Source organism: Eublepharis macularius, chromosome 5 (genome assembly GCF_028583425.1).
Source record: "Eublepharis macularius isolate TG4126 chromosome 5, MPM_Emac_v1.0, whole genome shotgun sequence".
Classification (NCBI taxonomy): Eukaryota; Metazoa; Chordata; class Lepidosauria; order Squamata; family Eublepharidae; genus Eublepharis; species Eublepharis macularius.
This window is the reverse complement of record NC_072794.1, coordinates 117,823,215-117,848,507: the sequence shown is the minus strand read 5'-3', so window position 1 is coordinate 117,848,507 and position 25,293 is coordinate 117,823,215. Positions and strand designations below refer to the sequence as shown.

Sequence of the window (25,293 nt, the reverse complement as noted above, 5' to 3'; positions counted from 1 at the left end):
ATGCGTGCCATCCAAAAAATTTTTTATATCCCTCTAGGGCTAATAGTTTCTTATTCTTTAATGTCATCCACTCTTTTAACCAAACTAGGCAGATTGCATCATGATAAAGTCTCAGGTTGGGCAGTTGCATTCCGCCTCTTTCCTTTGCATCTTGTAGAACTTTTACTTTCACTCGAGGCTTCTTGCCTGCCCAAACAAAATCTGATATTTTCCTCTGCCATTTTTCAAATTGTTTAGAGTCTCTGATGATTGGTATTGTCTGTAGCAAAAACATTACTCTTGGTAACACATTCATCTTAACTGCTGCAATCCTGCCCAACCATGACAAGTTCAATCTATTCCATTTGATCAAATCTCTCTCTATCTGAGTCCATAATTTTTCATAATTATTCTTGAACAAATCTATATTTTTTGCAGTCAGCTCAACTCCCAAATATTTCACCTTACTTGTTACTTCACAATCCACCAGACTGTCTGGCTTGACGAACAGCAACGAACAGCAACAAACGAGGCTTGCAATGACCACCTGTTCATTTAGAATGGGGCCTCACGGGGGCGTGGCGTCGGCACCGAGAGGAATGGACGCCTAAAGCTGAAGCTCCGCTTCGATTCCACCTTGAACCCCCATTAACAGCTTCAGAAAACGTTCTACGCATCATAGCATGAAGGGTAAGCAAGACTTATCCTCCAAGAAACATAATAATAAAGCAGGGAAAAGTTTGCAAAGCTATTTCCCTGTATCGCAGATCGAAAGTGCTGAGGGGGAAGGGGAAGGAGCGAGCAATAACATGGTGGCCGTCGGGGCTAATGCTGAGGCGCGAAAAACGCAAACGATTTCATACGACCCAGCATTGAAAACCTTACTGCAAGAGCTTGAACTGAGCTTCTCCGACAAAATCACTCATCTGATGGAGCCGCTATCTCAACAATTGCGTGATCTTAAGATAGTTATGGACTCTGCTGTTTTAAAATCGGATCAGGCTCTCAACCAAACTGCCGTTTTGAGGGAGGAGGTTCACACCCTGCAATTAGAAAATGATCGTATTCAAAATAAGATCCTGGATATGGAAATCCAAATGCGGGGTTCTAATTTAAAATTTAGGGGGATAGAGGAGAATACTGCCGTGGATACCAACCTCCCTAACTTTTTGGCGGGCTGGCTGACAGCAGAGCTTCAACTGAAGGAAACCCCTGTAATGCTTATAACCAAAGCCTATAGAGTCGGTCCCAAAAATCCGGACAAGAGAAGAGGCCCTAGAGATGTTGTGGCCGTCTTTTCGGATTGGAGAGTAAGGAAGTTAACGCTTGAAACAGCAAGGGCACGAAAGTTCCTATCCCATAATGGCGGACGGATCAGCGTCTTCACAGACCTGCCGACGGAGATCCTGGAACGGAGAAGGCTGTTTAAACCCATAACTGAAGAGCTTAGGAATGCCCGGATAGAGTATGATTGGACCCGCAATTCAACGCTGCGTCTCAAGATAAACGGCAAGCCTCAGCTGATCCCCACTCCCGAAGACGGCCTTCGCCTCCTTCGTGATTTAGGCATAGAGTTCGCCATGGAGACAGAAATCAACACGCAAAAGAGAAAACGGAGCCTGCCAATGTCTCCCCAGAAGAGTAGTAAAATACCCGTTCGGGACACCTGACTTTCAAGTGTAAGATACGTGGCCGAATGTGTTATGTTAGAACGTCCCTATCTTGTTGTGATTATTAGCAGATGGGGGTGGGTAAGGTGGGATTGAAGGGGTTGCTTCCCTATTTGCCCTTTCCACAGACAGTCCTCCTCACTGTTTAATTGCAGCAGCCCCGTTGCAAGGAATACTCAAGGGGCTGCTGAGGGCTGTTCAGCAAGTTTAGTGTTATTGTTCTCAATATACTGAAGAAAATTCTTGCTTCTCTTAGTACACAATTGTTGTATTTGTATATACATAATTTCTCTCTTTTCTCCTTTTTCTCTTTTTTCTCCTCTTTCTCTCTTTTTCTTCTCTCTTTTCTCCCTTTCTTTTGTTTTTACTGTTTAGGGCACCTTAGGAAACTATAAAGTATAGTAAAGTGCTGTGTGCTTGTTGTATATAGTTCATATTGATAGTTAAGGCAAGCTAGCGTTTTAGTATTAGGGGTAAATCCATTAAGTTTGTTAGCCCCCCAATAGGATATTAAAAAAAAAGAGAGAATTTTAATTAATTTCTAATCAATTGAATAATTTATTGAACACTCAGAGTTGATTGAACCTTAGTGTATCATTAGTCAGGAAAAATTAACACTGCAGCCTGCTTTAAAAGCACAGCTCTATACCTTGTTCGCTGATAATCTGTTTTAATTGCCAACGTTCTCAAAGAGTCAAAGGGGTTTGATTAAATATTATATTTTATTATCATAGCGACTTGATTCTCAACCGTGGTATTCTCTACTAAAATCATACTAAATGCCATGATTTTTAATCTTTTCTATCCATGAACTCATTGAATGATTGTTTTTGTTGATTACTCTGGATTAATTGATTTTTCTTTGACCATGAATTCATTGTATGCTTACTTTTAAAATAATGAATTTCTGATTGATTGATTGATTGATTGATTGCTTAGTAACAGATAATAATCTTCTTCGTTGAATCTTACTGCATCTGTATATCAACTCTTTATTTAGTACTTAAGGTATCTCTCACCGTACTACTCTAACTCTCCATAGAATATTGGGCCAGTCATTCCAAAAATCCCGTTAAAGATCTAGACATACACGATCCCTGATCCAAAATATTAGGCATCCCCCTAAGGGTTATCCTTACTAATCTGACTGTTCCCTCTTCAAGATGGCATCACAACCAAGTCTTCATATTGTTTCTCAGAATGTGAGGGGGCTGAATAATTTAGTGAAGAGAAAGAGAGTTCTGTCAAACCTTGCAAAGCTTAATGTGGATATAGTCCTACTACAGGAAACTCACCTACACGCAAACTTTGAGGCGGAGCTTAAGGCGTCATGGATACAAATACAATACCATGCAAAGGGCTCTTCAAAATCCCGAGGGGTGGCCATCTTATTTAACAAGAAGACCCAATTTGTGCATAAGGCCACTCTAAGAGACCACAGGGGGCGGTTTTTGTTTATAAAGGGCCAGGTAAACGGGCACCTACTCACACTAGCTACAATCTATGCGCCTAATGCACAGCAATTGGAATTCACTGAAGAGGTTCTGCAAAAGTTGAAGAAATTCCAAGAGGGACCGGTAATACTGGGAGGAGACTTTAATTATGTAGCAAACTACAGTTTAGATAAATCTTCATTTGCCCGTAAGAAAACTTTTAAAATGCTAAGAGCTCCCAAAAATCCCAGCCAAGACACAAAACTGCACACGCTATTCACACAATTCCATTTAGTAGATATATGGAGGGAAATGAACAAGCTGGTTAAGGATTACACGTACTACTCGGCCCGTCATGACATCTACACCAGGATTGATTTCATCCTGGTGTCACCAGACTTGATTGACAGAGTACTACTCTCAAATATAGGGAACATAGACTACTCGGACCATGCATGGGTAGACTGTAAATTATCCCTGGAAAACACGCATGAAAGGGAGAGGCATTGGACGTTCAATAAGAACCTAATGTTATATGAAGACAATGTGTTAAAAATTGAACAATATATCACTCAATATCTTGCAGACAATCAGACAGACATGATATCACCCCAAACAGTATGGGATGCTCTTAAGGCTGTATTAAGGGGGCAACTGATAGCCTTGTCTGCTGCCCTAAATAAAAAGAAAAGGATTCAAAAACAACTTATAATGGATAAAATCCACCAATTGGAACGCCTGCACAAAGAAAGAGGTGGCAAAAAAATCTATAAGCAGCTGTTACACGAACGAAAGGCCTTGGAGTCTCTCGAGACTCACCAAATCCAAAAAAACCTCTTGTATCTAAAGCAGAAACACTGGAATCATTCCCCTAGGACACTACGCTGTATATCCTGGAAAGTTAAGGAGAAAAAGATCAATAGATACATCAGGCTCATAAAAGACGCCAAAGGACAGGTATTCTCTAAATCCCCCGAAATATTACAGGTGTTTAAAACATTCTATGCGAACTTATATACATCAACTAAACCTGATAATATGGCGATCAGACAATATCTCTCAAACCACAAAAACATCAAGAAATTGACATTGGCGCATAGCAGTATAATGGACAGCCCAATCTCCATTACGGAGCTACTGGACTCTATTAAAAGACTGAAGGGCAATAAGGCCCCAGGGCCAGATGGATACCCGGCTGAATTTTATAAAAAGTTTGCTCTGGTCTTAACCCCACCCCTATTACTGGCCTGTAATGATGTATACACCTCAGGGACCCTCCCCAAGACCTGGTCTGAGGCAATACTTACTATGCTTCCCAAGGAGGGTAAAGATTCTTCAAACCCCGGATCTTACAGACCTATTTCCCTACTAAACGTTGATTATAAGATCTTCACCTCTATATTTGCCCACCGTTTTAACTCCTTTATTGGAAACTATATTCATACGGATCAGATTGGCTTTATTCCCAATAGGGACATCTCAGATAATATCTACAAGGCACTGAATATCTTGGCATTCAGCAGACATCATAATATACAGTCCATGTTTCTCTCACTAGATGTAGAAAAAGCCTTCGACACCCTCGAAATCCCATACCTACAAGAGCTTCTCTTCCAAATGAACTTTGGTTCCAAATTTTTACAAATAATCAAAGCAATTTATGAGGGCCCCCATGCGAGAATTAAACTAAATGATATAGCGTCCGATTCCTTCCCTCTCCACAGAGGCACGCGCCAAGGCTGCCCCCTCTCCCCTATCCTCTTCGCTCTGGCTATAGAGCCTCTGGCAGAGGCAATAAGGACTGATAGGGGAATTCAAGGCATTGAAATTAATAACCACAGCTTTAAGCTCTGCTTATTTGCTGACGACATCTTATTATTTATCACTAAACCACTTGATTCTCTAAAATTTCTGAATGACGAACTTTCTCATTTTGGGAGAGTGTCTGGCTTGAAAATAAATCCTAGCAAGTCCACCATTCTGCCTGTAAATCTACCCGAGACCACATGTAGTAGCATAAAACGGCAATTTGGTTTCCAGTGGGTTAAAACACACCTTCATTATCTGGGTATAAATATCCCTTCTAATCCGGCTCAACTGCTCCAAGTGAATCATGCTCAAAAGCTTAAAGAAATTAAACAACTCCTGCTCAAATGGAACAAGCAAAATCTGGCGTGGTATGAAAGATACCACTTGATAAAATCCTTTGTCCTCCCGAAATTGATCTTCCTATTTCGAACGATTCCAATCGACGTCTCTAGTACAATTATCAGCCAGTGGCAGACAACTTTCAACCGATTTCTATGGCAGAACAAACGCCCCAGAATAGCCTTTAAAGTCCTGTGTGCCCCTAGGGCGGCAGGAGGCTTTAATTATCCTGACATAGGGCTCTATTACGACGCAGCCAGGCTGTCAGATGTCCTTCAAATCCTGCATCCTACCGGGCACTCTGATTGGACTGGTATATTACAAGTCTTCTCCCAGCCGAAAACATTAAGGGAAATATTCTGGTCCGCGCCGAGCCTCCGTCCCCCCTCAGTACACCACAATATATTCCTCAAGGCGCTTTTAAAACTTTGGGACAGATACAAAAAGATCCTCCTCCCGGCTATATCTCGCTTTTCAGTAATCACGGCTCATAAGGGCATGCCCCACCAACACAATATAACAGCGCTACGCCCTTGGGGAGACTTAAGAGACTTAAGGCTGTTAGACGTAGCTACTAAGGACGGTATCATAAGCAGAGTAGAACTGAACGCTAAAGTAGACAGGGAAATCCCTTGGTTCTTCTATCTCCAATTGAGATATCTCCTAAATGCTCTAGATATAAAAAACATAATGGCCAAACCGATAACTGCACTTGAAACTCTTTTAGACTCCCGATCACTTACTCGTAAAGGCCTCCTATCAAAATTCTATCACATACTGATTGATAACAAAAAACCAAACAATGAGGCACTGCTGAGCAACTGGCAACGCGATTGCGGGACAGAACTATCTCAGGAAGATAGAGAGCAGGTTTGGGCATCTGCACTGATTAATTCCCCTGTCACCAGTGTGAGACTTCAAACCTACAAGCTTATCCACAGATGGTATCTCACCCCCCAAAAACTAGCGAAAATATACCCAGGCAGATCCCCCCTTTGCTGGAAAAAATGCGGAGAGCAAGGTACTTTCTCACATTGCTGGTGGGAGTGCACCTATATAGCTAACTTCTGGCAGACGATTCTCCGTGAAATCTCTCATATCACAACTTATGTGATACCCCTCCGCCCGGAACTTATTTTCCTGGATCTTTGGAATGATTTGGCAATTCCCCAAATAAGGAAAGATTTATGGTTGTTGGGGGTTTTCCGGGCTGTATTGCCGTGGTCTTGGCATTGTAGTTCCTGACGTTTCGCCAGCAGCTGTGGCTGGCATCTTCAGAGGTGTAGCACCAAAAGACAGAGATCTCTCAGTGTCACTGAGAGATCTCTGTCTTTTGGTGCTACACCTCTGAAGATGCCAGCCACAGCTGCTGGCGAAACGTCAGGAACTACAATGCCAAGACCACGGCAATACAGCCCGGAAAACCCCCAACAACCATCGTTCTCCGGCCGTGAAAGCCTTCGACAATACAAGGAAAGATTTGATCAGAATTCTCCTAGTGGCTGCAAAAAATGCGATTGCACTCAGGTGGAAATCACACTTTCCACCCACTCTTGATATGTGGTACAGAATGGTGTGGGATCACCTTATGATGGATAAGATAGCAGACAGAATCAAACTGCTGCAGAACCCCTCTAAAACTACGCAGTTTTATTCAAAATGGTATCCTTTCTTGGACTTTCTCTCCCAGAATTCATGGCTGACCTCTTCGCTTCCTCATTACACGGTTATAAACCCTGAGATTTGAACTATAGGATTGCTATGTAATATGCCGGTTTTGCTTGTTTATCATTTCCCCTACAAGGCTAACACCTACCTTATACTGTATTCGGAACTTGACAAAGATGTACATTTCTTGTTTAACTTATCTGTGTAAACTACTGTTATTACTCTCTTGCTTTCGCTTGACTATGTATAGCACCATGTTAAGGTTATGCAGTTGCTATTGTTATTCTTGTTATATGTTGAAAATTCTTTAATAAAAAATAATAATTAAAAAAAAAAAAAAAAGAATGGGGCCTCACGAACAGCTTGTTCGCGAACAGCAGATTGGGCTTTTCATGATTTTTTTTAGTTCGTATTGCTGTTTGTGCCCATCTCTAGTCAGCAGTAGCCCATACACGGGCTTTCTCTGTGGTGGCCCCTATCCTGTGGAATGACCTACCTGAGGAAACAGAAGAGCCCCCACTCTCCTGGCTTTCCGTAAACGATTCAAAACCAAACTATTCAAAATGGCTTTTTAGTCAAATGGGAGGACTGTACTGTAGGGATGGGGTCTCAGATGCTTCACTAACGAGTTGGGGATCATAGACTTCATCACCATTTTTGCCTTATATATTATTTGCTTCTTTAAATATGTACTCCTATGTACAACCAGCGCTCTGTGTTGTCTAATGTTAGTCCGAGAATTGATTATGTTTTGCTTCAGTATTTTCTACTATGTCTTGGATCCTTGCTAATGCTATGTCTTTAAACTTGTATATGTTTACCTTATGGTATTGTATTGAAATGTACTTACTTGATACTGATTGTATTAACCTCATACTGTGTAATCCTCCTTGAGTCTCAGTGAGAAAGGTGGACTATAAATGACATAAAATAAATAAATTAATTAATTAAAAGTGCACAAAATGAGGGTTCTTAGGTCCTGTCTCCCCACCCCCACTCACATACAACTGAAGTCCTTTTATGCCATAACATGATAATGGTTCAGAGTATATGGGTGCTGGCTAGAGAGAACAGAGGCATCTAGCACTGTGTTGCACGCTGCTGCTGCTGCTGCTGCTGCTGCTGGTTCATGCATATTTCTCTTGGAGATTACAAGATATTATTTGTGCAGCCCAAGATTGGTGCCAAGTGCTCTTTGCTTCATCTGCAATCAGATATAGGCAGATCTGGGTTTTACTTGCAAAGAAAATTCATCAAGAAGTGTCTGATTGTTTCTTGATGACATGTCCAAAATGGGTTTGCCAAATTTTAGTTAATCCATCCTTCCAAAGCATGTGCCATCTGTTGGTATCCACAGAATTGCTAGTATTCATGGCTGCCTCAGCCTTCCCAAGAGCCCTTGTTGCCATGAAGACTTACCTCCCCTTTCATGCCTAGATAGGAAACAAAAAACACTTGGGTGATGATGATGATAACAACAACAGTGTGCTTATATACGGCCCTTCTGGACAGATTAGTGCCACACGGTGAACAAATTCAGTGTTGTTATTATCCCCACAATAGAGCTGGGGAGCTGGGCTGAGAGGAGTGGCTTACCCACTCATGGCAGTAGTGGGAGTTGAAAAAGAAGACTGCCTAGCCACTTAATCGTTAAGTTATAGCAGCACTGTGCTCCCCCAGATAGTATCATTAGGCAACAGTTTACTCCCTCCTATTGCTTATTCAGTGTTTAATACAAGAATTTTATTGATCCCTGATTTTGCCTTTTCTAGTGCATCTTCTGAAAAAAAATAATACTGCAGAACTACTAAGCAAGGTAAAGCTCTTCTGGGTTAAGGCACAAAGCTTTTTGAACTATTAAGATCAGAGTGGTTTATCCTCAGCTTGGATAAACCTTTGAATAATCAGAGTAAACAAGTATCAGATTCTGCAGAGAATCTGGTTTTTTGAAGGCAAAGACCATTTCAGTTGCTTGCAGCTCTGGTTAGTTGTGCTTATATATTGGAATTAAAACCTGTAAAATTGGAGAGAGCGGACTTCATAATGCAACAGTCCCAGATATATTTTAAATGTCACCTGTAAATACTAAGAATTACAGGAAAAATTGGTTGTAAGGACGACGTATTTTGGCTTTTTATTCTGGGGAGTGCTATATGCAGATTAAAGCCTAGTTGTTGCAGTCAGTAAAACTTGTTTTTAAAAAAATATTTAATTTTTCAAACAAAAATACATCCATAAGATATACACTATAATCCTATAAACCTAAAATAAAAACTTCATACGTACATTTGAGTGGAGCTTACTTAAATCTGCCTTTGATATTTCAATTCTATTTAAATATCTTATTCTATCTTTACCATCTTATTCTATCTTTACCATCTGTCTTCATATCTAATTTTTATCAGCGAATAACATTTTTATTATAAATATATATCACCTGATTATTTCCTTCTATCATTCTCTTTATTAAATTAACTTTCTTCTTAGTTTCAGCTAAGAAAAGCTCTTCATTTATCTTGAAATTTTAAAATCGGTCTGTTGTGTATAAAGGAGGTTAATTTTGCCATTGTCTCGTATTTATTTAATTGATTCATCCATTCCTTCAAGTCTGGGCATTTTCATTTTGCTGCTAATATTACTCATGCCACTGTCACCATATACTTGAATAATTCACTATATGGTTGTTGGGGGTTTTCCGGGCTGTATTGCCGTGGTCTTGGCATTGTAGTTCTACAATGCCAAGACCACGGCAATACAGCCCGGAAAACCCCCAACAACCATCGTTCTCCGGCCGTGAAAGCCTTCGACAATACAATTCACTATATATTTTTGCAATTTTACTTGGTAAGATATTTAATAGCATATTTTTAGATCCATTGGAAACATGCATTTTAATATCTTTTGCATTTCTTCATGTATCTCTATCCAATATTTTCTTGGTTCCTTGCATGTCCACCACCTGTGATAGAATGTTGAATCTGTATTCTGGTGCAGTCAGTAGATCTGACAATGCTAGTAAATATTGCCTCGTGCAAGACAATACTTTGGTTTGAAGAGGGCAGTGTATTCAAGTAGTTACAACAGGAGACTCAGATTCTGCTCCCAGCAATAAGCAGTGTTTGCCAACTTTTAAACTGGTCCCACTAGTTGTCCCTTTGACAGCAGTTTTATCTGCAGTAAGTGATGATATTTCCTTGCTATGAAAAGCTTCAATTGCCCATTTCCACACATTGAGTCTCTATTAAAGCAGCAGGACATTTTCCTCCTGGCCAGCTAGCAACCTTAGCTCTAATCCAACTTGGGCAAATCATTAAATTGCTGTGTGCCTCAGTTCCCTCTTTTCAGGATTTGACTTCATTATATTTATCTATTGTTCAATCCTGGAGTGCTGAGGGTTACCTAGCGCTTACAAAGTACCTTTAGACGCCTGAATAAAAGAGTCTATAGAAGAGCAAAGTATTATTATTGTTATTACAGTAATGGCATGGGGCCATGCAGTAATGCCCTCATAAGCTATAGCAGGGTTGGGTTTACATGGCCATTAGACTTTATGCACTGTAGTATTCCATTTTTTTTTTAGGCAAGTGGATGGGGGTGATTATTAAAAGTCTCTTTTGATGATGGTATGAAACCTTGATTTTATGATCACAACTCTAATTAGAGCTCTAGAAGCTTTCAAAGATTGTTAACATCATTAAAACGTTTATTCTGGACAGATAACAGCAAGTGTTAGCTGTTTTTTCAAGACGAATCTAGATAAAAAGTCTCTTTTAAGGGTTATATGGGCAGACTAGATTCTCAGATAGTATGACTTGCCATGTTCTAGCCATACTATCTGTCGGCCAGCAATTAAGTTAATACTAGTTAAAGGCCACTTAACCCAATAATCAGCCCCCTATTGTGCTTCCAAAAGCCTCATTTTGTAACCGGGTGTTTATGGTTTCAGACTGGATTAGCACTTCAGTTTCTTATCAGATCAAACATAGTAATTAATATCTCTTTATTTAATTTCCAACATGCCTGTGGATTCCATAACTGTGTATTATTATTAGAAAGTAGTAATGGAAGAATGGAAGAATTAAAAAACAGGTGTACCTAGAGGTCAACAGTCTAATTCTGTGGAAAATATTAATTTTTTAATCTACGCTAAGCAACTGAAGTTATATTATTACTTAGAGCAATACTTTCTTTGCAGTTTTGAAATCTCTGGCACTTCTTTTCAAATAAAGATGGTTAGGATGAGACTGAAAAGCTTTCAAAACAACAAGGTTTGTACATTTTCAAGAATAGCCAACCTATATAAGGTGACTGAGCCTGTTCACAGGATCAGCATTGCATGTGAGACTGGAAGTTAAGGAGATAATTGCAGAGCATAGAAAATTGTAAAGCAGTTGCTTCACCACATGCCTAGATTGCCTTGCATACTGGGTTTGCCACACAGTATTTTTACGTAGGTTCTGGTCCCATACCGCTTCGATTTATCCCCTTTTTTTCCGCACACAATTTTTTGCCTTTGGTTTTTCACTTCAATTATTTTTTGTTTTTCCCTGATTTTTTTCCAGTGCTTTTAAGACCACTTTTATCCCAATTTTTTTTGGGCGGAGAGAGTCAATTTTGAACCAATTTATTCCTCATGCGTAATGTTTTTTTGGTTCTGTTTGTTCCACCCATTCCCACCTATCTCTAGCCTACTTTTTGATGATTGGACATTCATTATCATGGAACCACTCCTACCTCTACCTTCCTTTCCCCCCTTCCTGGTTTTATTTTGACCTTTTTAAGTCATCAATTTCATATTGATAGATCAACCTACCATTATAATAATAAGTGCTTTAATTTTTTAAAAAGTAAATCTCTAACCTCTTCCCTTGCAGAGATATAAGGGAAAAGACATATCTTCACAAGGGAAGGTACTAGTCTTTTTTTAAAGAAAGCTGGGAGTTCAGAGAACCTGCTGCACCTTTTATTACAATGTTAGGTTGATCTATCAATATGAAATTGATTATTTTTTTGTAAAAGAGTGCATCAGGGAAGGGCGGTGGCCACTTCTGGCACCAGACAAAGTGGCATGATTTGTAAAGCACATAGCCACTGCTGCTCTGAGCTTAATCACAACAAAGGTTGGTTTGCCCCTCTGGGTCAGCCTAGGCCAGGGCTCTCCGGTTTGGATGGGAGGGGAGACTTAGATATAGGTGGTGGATCTGCTCTGTTTTTAGGCTTCCCTATGGAAAGACTTCCCCATGTAGTCATTCTCAATGTTTTAAAAATTCAGCCCTTATATCAGTCTACCGTTCCATCAATATAAGCTTGCACAAAAATAAAGGGGGAAGGTGATTCCACCAATGTTGCCAGCAATGACAACAATACCCTCATTTGAAAATCCTGAGTATTTAAGGCATGTGCAGAACAAAATAAACTGACTCCACAATGGTAAAAATATAAAAGGAGGGCAGATGTACTCAAATTGATTCCCAAACCAGGAATAAATCAGGTCTGCAGAAAAGCCTACTGTGAGTCACTGCAGATGGTGAGAGAGACTAATTGCCGACACCAACTGTACTTCTTGGGTGCCTGTCTTACTTCAAGGTGGCCAGTCATCCCACACATGGACATCATCTTGCATAGAGCCTGTGTGGGGAAATATATACCATGCATAGGCTGAACTCTACCTTAAATTCAGAAAACAGCTGCATGATTTGTATATATTGGAGCCTATGCTAATTTTTTCAAGAACGGTCATTATAAAAACTGTGGCATCCAGATATGGACAGCCAGTGGCCCAGAGGTAAAGCAACCACTTCCAGTGGGTGGTACAGGTTGGTGCAGTCTTACTTCCCTATCATTCATAGCCTGTGAGTTTTCTGAACCAGCTCATTTACTGTACCAATGCTAAACCTACTTTCAACAGCTTTGCAGTTGTGTTGTGAATGTAGGATTCGTTGTATGCTGAGTGCACAGTGAAGCAACATAGTCCTTTCCTTTGTATGTCATTCCCTGAACATGATGTCACAATAATTTTCTGTTTTTTAAAAAGTGAAAATGTCAGCATTTTCTATTGAAACCAGATCAAGTCCCCATTTAAAGGTATTAGCTAGCAAGATGAATTTGTGAAAACTTCTCCCCAACCAAGTTCTTTTTCAGCTTGTTTATACGCCTGCAGTTTTATGTGACCAAGATAAATGCCTGTTCCCATTGCTTTTAGTGTGCAGGCTAGAAGAGGTCAGCAGCCCTGTTTTGATTGGAGTGAGAAAGAGGCACATGTGTAATCCATGATTAAGATGATGATAGAGAAGATCACACGAAAGATTTAGGTACCCAGAAGAGGTGCTAGGATTGTTCAAGGGAAGCATCTCTATAGGGAGCTTGTGCTGATATGTAGTGATAACAGATTTCACATTTGCTAGCATTTACATGTTTTAATGTTAAGCCTCTTTCAAGGATTTCATCTATACGGGGGTGTTATAAGTTCCTTATGGGAGTGGATTGACTTAAGGGAGCAATAGGAGAATGTGGGGATGTAGCTGACATTGGGCTTTCTATTTATTTATTAATTTAATTCAATTTCTATTCCACTCTCCCTGCAAGCAGGCTCAGAGCGGATCACAGCATTTTAAAATGTACAATAAAATAGAATAAAATTTAGCAGCAATATAAATATAAATAACAACATAAATTTCTAAAAAACAGCCATACTCATATTGCCCCGCTCACTCAGGCTAGATAACCCATGGGGCAGTGTAGCCAGATGCAGATGGTTGCAAAAAAAATGAGGGGACGCGCTCCCTATGGCAGAAGGCCAATACAAATAGCTTAGTTGGTCCGCCTGCCTCAACCACCATATTCCTGATGGAGCATCTCTGTCTTGCAGGCCTGGTAGAAGGATAACAAATCCGAATTAGCCTGAGTTGACACAGACTGAGAGTTCCACCAGGTTGGGACCAGGGCCAAGAAAGCCCTGGCCCCAGTTGAGGCAAGGCGAACCTCCTTGGGGCTGGGGACCACCAGTAGGTGTTTATATGCTGAATGAAGCAGCCTACAGGGAACATATGGTAAGAGGCGGCCCCACAGGTATACTGGTCCTAGTCCACTAAGGGCCTTAAATGTTAGAACAAGGAAGAAAAAAGGGGGTGGGGGGAAGGTCCCCACAAACTCAACCCAAACAAGCAGGGGAACAGAAATGGGGTCAAGTAACAACCTAAAAATATATATAGAAAGTATTTATTATAGATATGCACAAGTGTAGATTAAAAACAAGTTTAAAATATAAGGCCTGAATGGCAGGCTACACATATATGCTAAAACTTGCTAAAACATCTCAAGGTACAGATGACGGTACAATGCAATGACCAACACAAATAGACCAAGGTACAGTAAAAAAAACAACAACAACGACCAGACATGTTTCGGCCCTAAGGCCTTCCTCAGTGGACAATTGTAAACAATTTATAATCAAACATACCCATACATATAGAAACCAATCATAAAATGCTCCCGATGTTTTATCTAGAGCTGTAACAAAAGAAGAAGGGGAGGAGGAGAATTTTTTTTTTAAATATAATGTAGTCTATTATTATGTACTAGAATTCTTTAAGGTAAAATACTAAATCAAAATTTACCTCTAGTATTATCTGATAAAATGCAAATATTGCAGTATACCCAGGACTGCATTCACACAATGCTCTTTATTTATTGTTGTACTCTATAGAAAAAATGTGCCAAATTTGATAATTATTCCATAACAAACTCTTAATTATCCCCCCAGGTTCTCAAAACCCAATCACAAACCAACCTGAGGCTTGGTTTCCAATGTATAAGGGTGTGTCACATCAATCTGTAGTAAAGATAGAATGGCACTTTAACCTTAAAAAGTTCAGCTATATGAAAAGGTAGAAGGATGATACAATGTCTCCTTGTCACATGGGAGACATTGCATCAGCCTTCTATCTTTTCAGATAGCTGGAGGAGGCCGCGGCGGGTGCTGGGCACTCACGTGATCTCTCCGTCCCGGCGCCAATTTGCTCAACTCTTGCAGTGTGTCACAGCCAGAACTGAACTCAAGACTAGACATGGGCACGAACAGCATCACGAACAGAAAAAAACAGCCTAATCTGCTGTTCTCAAACAAGCTGTTTGTGAGGCCCCATCCTAAATGAAAAGGTGGTCATTGCAAGCTTTGTTCATTGCCTTCGGCAGCCATTTGTCAAGCCAGACAGTCTGGCACCTGCAATCAATCCCCTTGACACCTGGAGGCAGGGAGGGACTAAACTCTGTCTGAACTCCTTCTGGCTTTCCTTCTGGCTTTAACTCTTCAAAGTACTTCCAGCAGAGAGTCCCGTTTTTGCCACTGTGAAGAGAAAATGACAGCCAACGGGGAGACCTGTGGATCATGCCTTTCCTGGGGTGCAGTCTCTCTGAAACTTGGGGGGTCTTCAGAGGACAGTGAGGACTATGTCCCCTGCAAATTTGGTGGGTACTGGACATTGGGAAGGTCACTTTTGTAACCCCTCAAACTAGCTGCCAGCAGACACTGCTGTTTTTGCTAGGACAGGGCCCTTTAAACTATCAGCTGGCAGGCGGCAGGGGGGAATCCTCCCCTGCCGCCTGCCAACTGATAGTTTAAAGAGATCTTTAAAGGACCAGGTAAGTGGGTTTGAGGGGAGGGGGGCTAAGTGGGGGGGTTGGGTTGAGGGTGGTTCTGGCCCCCAAGAACAATGAACAACGAACATGTCTGGGAACAGTTCATGTTGGTCCATGTTCGTTGTTCGTTGTTCATGGAGGGCAACGAACGACGAACAAGGTGTTCATGTGTGGGGGGGGTTCCGTTCGTGCCCATGTCTACTCAAGACTCCCAGAGAGTTCCAGCTAGCATGGAGCAGAGGAGAGCAATTTAAAAGTTGGCACACAAATTAACAGAAATTCTGTACGAAGAAAAGAAAAATGAATTTGACAATCATTATAAATTTTATCTCAGCAGAACTTTTAAGGACCTAGCTAGCTCACTCCTAAATCCTTCAGCTAATTGAAGCAATAGCTATTGCCTGAAAGCAGAGTCCTGAGTATGCAATGGTCAGACAAACTCCATCAAAAGTGGGGAGTATAATGTCCTTCAAGGTCTCTGCCTTCCCAGTTAGCATCATTTTTGCCTTTTCTGGGTTCAATTTCAATTTATTTGCCTTCAGTCATTCGACCAAAGCTGTCAGACAGTGACCCAAGATTTCTACCAGATCGTGTGGTGATTTGGATAGCAAGATATAGATTTGAGTGTCATCTGCATATTGATGGCATCCAATTCCATAACTATGAATGGGTTCTCCCAAAGGATTTACATGCAGGTTGAATAACATGGGGGATAATAATTATCTTGTGGAACCCACAAGATAATTTCCATTCTGCAGATAGCTGGTCTCTGACACTGACTTAAGTCTAGAGATGGGCACGATCCAAAAAAAAATTGCTGATCCAGCTGATCGTGGATCGGTGCCGGTGACGATCCCGACTAAACAATCCACACTGATCATCTCCCGTTCCTGATCTGTGGATCGTGGATCATGGAGGCCAAAGCGGGGCGCGCTGCTATTCCCAGCTATGTGGGAAGGTGAGTGTTGGCGGCGGCCACTGGGCACGTGGAGATGGCGACGAGCCACCTCCCCTCAGGGGGCAGGGGGTCTGGCCGCTCGCCGGCGGCACCCCCTATGTGCCCGCCCGCCAGGCCAAAAGGGAGCGTGCTGGTGAGAAAAGAACGGTGGGTGATACCGGCGGCATCTGTGTTTGTGTTTGGCCTTCTGTGTTTGGCCGTCAGAGCTGCCTATCAGGGTTTGCAGGGATGAGATTGGAGTGCCCATGGCTACAGAACACCCCCTTCCCCCTCCCCCCCCGGGTGTCTTCTCCCAACTGGTGAATGCTTTGCTGCTCCGTGGTTGGAAGGAAGCCCTGCTGACCAAGGCAAGCTGGGCTTCCATTCGGGTTTCCAGGGCGACAGAAGTACGGGAAACACAGCTCGGGCATTCCCCTGGCTCCATTGCCCTGGGAATAGATTACTGGCGCCTGAGTGTCTGGCTTCCCGATCCAGCCCCCCTCCTGTTCGCTGGATCGTTGGCTGTGGCCGATCATGATCCGCTGAGTCACGATTGCGTGATCGCCATTATTGTGGGTTTTTTTGGATCGTAATTCGGATCGTGCCCATCTCTACGTAAGTCCATTCCATGAGAAACAATTTAAACTAGTCTTGATACCCACTTCTACCTCCATAGGCCTCAGCAGGATGGCAAATGTGCAGATATATCCAGGAAGAGCAATAATGAAGCATGGCCTTTATATTCAGGCTTATATGCTAAGAGTGCAAAGAAAAGGAAAAGGTTAGGCCTCAACATCCCAGAACAGGAGATATATTTTTCAGGAGCTTTTTAAAGACTTCCAAGAAAGGGAAAATGCTGATATGAGAAGGCAATGAAATCTTGAGAAAGGGGCACCTAGAGAAAGAACAAGGCATGAGACGGAAGTAACCTCGGGGTTGTTTGTATATCTGTTGACTGAAATACATTTAAAAAAGGAGAGGGTGCTCTCAGCTTTAATGCACATTACTGTTTCAGCTCATGAAGTAGATTTTTTACTCACAGCACTGCACAGCTTAGAGGGAACATTGGCCCCAGGGGCAAAACTAGGGGAGCAGGGAGAGGGGAGGTAGCAAGGTTTGCATGCAAGTACTCCCACACTCTCCTGTCATGCTGGAAAATGACGTTTTTCTAGTGTGATGGAGGAATTGTGGGCTGCGCTGAAGCCAAGTTGAGTAAAAATCACCTCCAAAAAGGTGTTTTTACTGAACTGGTCTTCAGCACTACCCATGGCTCCTCTGTCACACTGGAAAATGATATTTTCTGGCGCGACAAGGGAGCCAAGGGTCTTGCTGAGGCCCAGTTAAGTAAAATTGCTTAGAGGTTTAGAGGTGATTTTTACTCAACTGGGCTTTAGCACACCCTACAGCTTCTACTTTTCTGGTATTTATTTATTTATTTTATTTGACTTATATCCCACCCTCCCCACGAATGGACTCATGGCGGCTCACATCATAATTAAAACACAAACATGAACAATACACATAGACTACAATAACTAACACACTTGGTATAAAAACAACAAAAAGCAGCAAAGCAAGCAGTGCAAGCAGTCCCCTGGCAGCAGCCTTGTAGGCTGGAGCAGACAAGGGGTGGGGCCAGGCAGATAGAAAAGCCCAGCCCTTGATGGAAGAAGCTCCCTTGGCGGTGGTGGCACCAGCAGCAGTGCAGGCAGACCTCTGGCAACAGCCTTTGTAGGCTGCAGCAGGCAAGGGGCGGGGCTGGGCAGATGGAAAAGCCCAGCCTGTATGATAGAGGAGCACGGTAGCATGTGCATGCATTCTTTCCCACCCCCATGCCTTTCCACCCCATTGACCAGATAAGTGGTTCCAGGGGGCAGCTGATGAGGACAGGGGTTTCTTCACCCAGGGTGGAGAATGGTGGCAAGTCTTACATGTGGGTAACTAGGCCAGAGCTTTTTTTATTTTTATTTGGGCAATGGATCTAATCCCCAGGAGACTGCCTGCAGTGTCCCCAGGACACTGCCTGCAGTGTGCATATGGTGATCCTAGGCAGAAATGATGTTGTTTGATACTTCAATGTCACTTCCAGGTGAAAACCCAGAAGTGATGTCAGCACATCAGTTGACTCTCTGAAATTCCTCCCAAAATGTAGAGTTGCGTGATATCACTTTTACCCACCCCCCATGTGTCTCCTACTTGCCTGGGGGAAAGGATGGGTATGTAGGCCAGTCTGCTGGGAGGTTCCCTGCCTGGCCCGGGCAAATATTAATGCCTAGCACATACCTACATGCAATAGCTGGTTTGGGTTTTAATATGTAAGGTATTAGTTCTCTTTCCCAGATTTTGACAGCATTTACAATTTTATCTTTGAATATGCTTGCAGCATGCCAGGGATGTTCCATTCCACTTGCCTTATGCTCTCAAAACTAGCATTCTCTTGTGGTCATATTTACCAGATCTATTATCTTCACATTGGAGTATGGGCACATGTTTCTGATTAAACTGGGGCCTGCAGTGTGAGCTGTTCCCTTAATGAACTCATCCTTTTCTTCAAGGACTTCACACTTTCTTTGCTAAAGGCTAATATATTTGCCCTTACTGCTTTGCTTAGCACTCAAGTTTACAGCTTGCAATAATTATATCTAATTTTTACTTTCTCCCCCCCTTAAATTAGTACATAGCCACACACACCCCAAACCCAGACTCCATAATTAGCTAATTCAGAAGATGAGCAAATTGGGCATGAAAATGATGGGACTTGGGAATTTAGATACATAGCAGCATCTCTATCTTTCATGAAACTCACTGTAGGACTTTACATTTTCAGAATCGTGTGTGAGATGGGGCAGGCAGAGCCAGGTATCAGCTCTGGTCCTGCTCTTCTCTGCATTGGAGAATGCAAGGCAGAATTCGTGGCCAAGTCTGCACAGCATTACACTTTTGTGGTGAGTACTAGTATAGCTGTTGTGATTATTTTATTTGGCAAAACCATACTAAATATAGTGACACAGAAATGCTTTATTATTCATGCTTTAATGCCCCCGCAAATATTTAGATTATATACTGCATTCATTTTTGTCATACCAGCTGTCATGATTTTTTTTTCTTTCAAGTTGTCTTTATTTTTCACCTTATTCACTTGGGGTTGTCATCTGCTCTTCCTCAGTCCGTTCTTGGTCTATATTGTAATCCAATGGGCTCTTGGCTATAGAAGATTATGCCACAATAACCCATTTACAGATGGTTCCACACCAATGCTAGAGGTTGCCATGAATAGCGTGACTTCATATGATCAGTTCCATCTAATTGATAAGTTGCTTATAAATGTCAAGCACCACTCAGTGACACATTTATTCTAATCATGGGGCTGTTGCATCCATGTTGGCCCTTAGTCTGACATTTGTTTATTTATTTCATTTATAGCCTACCTTTCTCCCCAGTGGGGACCCAAAGCATCTTACATTGTCCTCCTCTCCTCCATTTTATCTTCACAAAACAGTGTGAGATAGGTTAGGCTGAGAGTGTACGACTGGCCCAAGGTCTCCCAGCAAGTTTCCATGGTAGACTGGTGGGTATTTGAATTTTCATGTTAATGCGGGAAATCTTCTGAAACTTAAGAGTTTGCAAATGTTCTGGAAAAGGTAGATGTAACTTTACATGTGTCACAGATTAACTATGAGAGTTACTCTCAGATTTTTTTCTAAGTCGGCAGAGCGAGTTTGGTGTAGTGGTTAAGAGTGTGGGACTCTAATCTGGATAACCAGGTTTGATTCCCCACTCCTCCTCTTGAAGCCAGCTGGGCGACCTTGGGTCAGTCACAGCTTCTAGGAGCTCTCTCAGCCCCACCCACCTCACAGGGTGTTTTGTTGTGGGGATAATAATGACATAATTTATAAACTGCTCTGAGTGGGTGTTAAGTCATCCTGAAGGGTGGTATATAAATCGAATGTTGTTATCATCATCATCGGGGGACCTATCAGCCTGTCATTAGTTAGTTTTGACAACTAGTGATCTAGAGCTTTATATAGGCTCACAGCAAGCCACCACTTCCTGGGCTAAAGAATTTGATATACTTACTCATTTTGTAGACAAAAATTAACCCTACTGACCTTGTAATATCATTATATATGCCCACCTGGAAGAGAGACTGACACTTAATGATTGCAGGTGTCCTCAGTGCCAAAGCATGGCTTTAAAAAAAATGTAAGGTTGAGCTCTCCCTGTGTTCTCTTCTGGCAAGGAAAGGTATCATGTTGGTCATAATTTCCCTCCTTTTTCACAATGGAAAGAATAATGAGAGCCCTTGTTACTCTGGGACTTAATTAACTAGAATTAATCTATGGAGCTCTTACAAATCTGTTTTGTATGTGCTCAGAACACTATGCAGTACTTTTGTCAGGACAGACATCTGACAGGGTCATTCTTTTATCACTTAATTCTTTACAGTAAGTATATCTGCTGTAGTAACTCTCTCTCTCTCTCTCTCTCTCTCTCTCTCACACACACACACACACACACACACACACACACTCACTCACTCACTCACTCACTCACTTTAATTTTCTGTTGCAATTTGCCTTGATGTACAAGAGTTAGTCTGCATTGCTAACTCAATAGTTTCCATCCATCTGTTTAACCCACAGTTTCTCTTTGTGGTCTTCCATTCTTGGACTAATCATTGCTTCCTTCTGTTATTAAATTATGAAACATGTTATCCATATGCTCTCAAGTTACACCTGGGGCTTTTCTGTATCTCCATTTTTGCCTAAACAAGGCATTTTATCCAGCCTCATTGATTTTGTGCTGACTACGTGTTAGTGCTTCTCAACAATAGACAATCTGTGAAGTAATTGATAGATAAATTAAGTTTTCACCTGCTTTCTCACTGTTATGAGCAGTATAGTAGAAGGGAACTATAAATACGATAAAAAAAAATAACTGGGCTTTTGTTTTAGTGGTGGACTAGTTGCAAAAACATGAACTCTATCAACAGTCTTCAAGATGGAGGAAGTTCAGATTTCACATTACCAGATACCTTTACATTTGGGATTGCTTGTCAGCTGCTTCTTAATATCAGGGCTGCTTCAATGGCTGTTCATGATGTAGAGTTGAGGGGAAGACCTCCACGGGCAAACAAAAAGTCTTCTATATGCCTAAAGAATCCTATTGGATTTTGTGGCTCAAGTGTAGTTCTGTAGATAAACAAATTAAAAACTGTCTCAAATTTTAAAAATTAACTGTCTCAAATTTTAAAATATCTCCAATCCCAGTGGTTTGGACCAGCATATCCACATTTTCTAAGGTTCTGCCCACATTGGCACCATGTTCTTTCTGTCAGACCTTCACAGCCACCCCTTCTGTGCCACTGGGGCTTTGGTGGGGATGGTTAACAAACCAGTAATTGCTGTGATGCTATTACAATTACCGATCTTTTAAAAAAAATCTTTAAAATTGCTTCCAGTGATGGGGCAGGGGAAAATACATGGAAAATGGCAGCTGACAGAGGGAAGTGTGCTGAAAACTCCCAAGTGGAAGCGTCATTGCCAGTGTGCCTGCCTGTGACAAAGAATGCAGAATGGAGAATCCTTGCTGTATGGATGCAGCCTTAATCTAATGTGATATCCTCAACTATACTATAGGAATGATTTTCCATGTTGCTAAAACTGACTAAACATAATGGCTGGACCTTGGGGTTGCATGCTATGCATTGAGAGTAAGAGGACAATCTAGGTGAGGATTGGGTGATAAGAGTAGGTAAGGTGAGTCTCTGGTGACTCAGTAATGGGATTGCTGTTCTCAAGAAGGGGCATAAAAAAGGGAAAGAGATTGACTCTGTTAATTTAGTAGCTTTGCAAATACTGCCTGCGACAGATATATAATTCATCTCCGTTCACTCACCGAAAGAGGAGCTAAGACTACCCACAGTCTCTTCAGTAAAGTCACTTATAACATTCAGCAATGAAGATTGTGCTGAGTTTGATCTGGTAAACTCAAACTAAGACTTCCTTTCCCGCTCCAGAACTGCCTTTGCATTCAGTCTTTTCTGTATCACAAAAAGCCATGTTGCAAGTGCCGCAAGCCACGAGCATCTTATTGGTCCCCGCAAAGCTGTTTGTCATTAAAAATAATCTTTTAACTGTACAGAAGGCAACTGTGTTGGGCAATGCTAAGTAATAACCAGTGCCTGGGTGAAGGCAATTGTGAAGATGAATCTCAGAGTAACACCTTGCAGCAACTCATTAAACATATGTTGAACATTATCATGCTTTGCATTGTTGCGCCTTGTTTATGAATGGAAAAAGCTGCTAGTACATCATTTCATCCTATTGCATGGACATGTTTTGCTTTCTTTTTTTTTGATACTGCCTGGTACAGACTTCATAAAGGAAAGTTAGTGCTTAAATATATGGATAAAATGGGGAGGAAAGCATATTGAGAGGGTCCTGATGGGCATGCTCAGTGGTCACTTCCAGTGTCTCACACTACCCATGAGTAATTTATAGTCACAAACTAGATGTGATAACAGCAGACAGATATTTTTGTTTGCTCACCTTCAGGAGGTAAGTCAGTAGGCCCTGGCAACAGTACGGTGGGGGGTTGTCTAATTTTAATAGCCAAGGAACTGCATCTGGTGATTTTTGCCCAGCCCAGCTGTCCTCTGATATCAGAGCTGAGTTGGCGAAAGTGTCCAACCAAGGGTCAGTAGGAAGGTGGGGAAGAGTTCAACTTCCTTTACTTGTGGACTCCTTTACGTGTTAAAATCAGAGCAAACCCAGCCAGCTGAATGGAACTGGCAAAGAAATGGCCCCTGTATCATCAGTTGTCCTGGGATGACATTGGCCATTTAATTTGTTTTATGCGTTTAGAAGCTGGCTCTCAGTCTAGGTGAAAGGGTCAATAATCCAAACAAGATAAATTATGTGGTCCCCTGATTTACGTCCCTGCATATCTATGTGAGCAGCAGCAGGCTTGTTTACCTCAGTGGGTGAAATTTCATAAAGAAAAACTGTGACTTATGCACGACCCATCAGAGTCAGTAAGGGTGTATAGCTGAACTGCCTTGCAATTCATTATTTGTGTAGTTACAGAGTCCTTCCTTGGGATAGCAATATCAGAAATACTAGAGAATCAGACAAGATAAGGAAACACTGGCTGTCTGCCAAAGCTCTGGGACTGTTAGCTAAGGAAAGGCAACATATTTAGCAGCAGGGGACAACAGGAGAACCATGGCTAATTTGAATATTTTGTTACATGGAATTAATCTAATTTGCACATTAGCTTTAAGAATGGAGAGCTGCATCTTACTAAGTCTCCTGTATTTAGTCTACAGTATTTATATTCTGGAATTAGTTCTCTCAGAAATCTTGACCTGTCCTTGAAACCATGACATGCAAGAAAGCCCACATTTGAGCTTGTTATTATTCAACTCTGTAATGCAGACCATTTTGCATCTATCGATATCTTCTAACTATATCTGTAGCCAGGAGGGCTGGAATCTTGGAAAACAAAATGGAATACTCTAATAAGCTCATGAGCAACAAAAAAGAGCATAGGAGATTACATCAGGTCTTTGGTCTTATCCTGCTTATTTCTGCAGTGGCCATCCTGCCCACTGTTACCTAACGTTACTTAAAAATACACCTTTTAAATTCTCAGCTGTGAGAATCCTAGGTTAAGTACTATTTAATATTAAAAAACCACCGTGCTTTCATTCACGGACCTCAAAGCATTTGCAGTAGAAGTCAGAGGCATCATTATCCTCATTTTAAAGACAGGAGAAATCATGGGCACAGAAAAGTCATTCACCAGACCAGGCAGGAACTAGAACAAGTGTCTATTTATGCTGACTTTTATTACCTCCTTTGGTTATGTTGCTGCCATTAGAGGATCATTACCTAGCATTAAAAATTCAACTACAGATTTAAAGACTTTTATTTTAAGAGGAAAAACTTATTCCACATATAACCTCTTTGGGAGCCTTTTGAGCCCCTGAAGCTGAGAGAATCATTTCACAAACATTCGGCTTAGGTCACTTCTCAGAGCCAGGACTGTGGATTAGTTTGACCATTGAATAGATTTTATATGGCAGTTTGGATGATGCCCACTGGGAAATGCCATGATTTGAGAGCGGAGATGGAGTGGGAATGGGCTACTGTGCTCCTGTAGCACCAAAATGTATTCAGGGAACGCTACAAGGATAATGCCAGAGAGCAGATGAGGTCCATAATGAGGGAAGATGTAATGGAAGAATTTGGTTATGCTATGAACTGAAAGCAGATGGGAAAAAGCTACCTGCCTTTCCCCTCTTCTCTTAGAGTTTCATTTTCGTTTAGTGGGGTTAAACATCTATCACTAAAATGTGAGCATGCTGTTTGACCTTAATTCTTCTAATGAAGCGTGAGGAGAGATGGTGCCTCTAAAAGATGTTATCTCAGTTCCTACAGAGTCTGTTGAATGCCTTGGTTTCTGTATCGCTGCACACATGTGTACACTGTTGGCATGCACGTAGTATATCCTGCAGAGCCATTTTCCAGTATTTTCCTGTTAAATAATAGAATTCTGTCCTTTCATTCACCTTGCAAGTGACCACAAAAGGAATTATACAGCCATAAGAGAATCATAAGTATCTTACTATATAGAAAGGATAAATGTTCAGAGTAAGATTATTTTATCAGAAACACCCATTTTATGGGTGGTGATTGCTGTTTTTCATGTGTAATCGTGCATTTGACACAGTGGGCTCTGGCTTACCAAAGCTCTGGCTTTGTTAATTTGGTTGCAGCAGACTACCATGACTATACCCTGGAGATGGTTGTTATTT

General features: G+C 41.5%; 1 protein-coding gene across 1 annotated transcript in view; it reads left to right on the top strand.

Annotated features, from left to right (window-relative positions):
* PLXNA2 (plexin A2) overlaps nt 1-25,293 on the top strand; it is a 546,864-nt gene that overhangs the window by 414,062 nt on the left and 107,509 nt on the right. Inside the window, exon 13 of the mRNA XM_054980080.1 lies at nt 19,300-19,417. Within this exon, the coding sequence (XP_054836055.1) occupies nt 19,300-19,417 (118 nt within the window). The remainder of the gene's footprint in view (nt 1-19,299; nt 19,418-25,293) is intronic.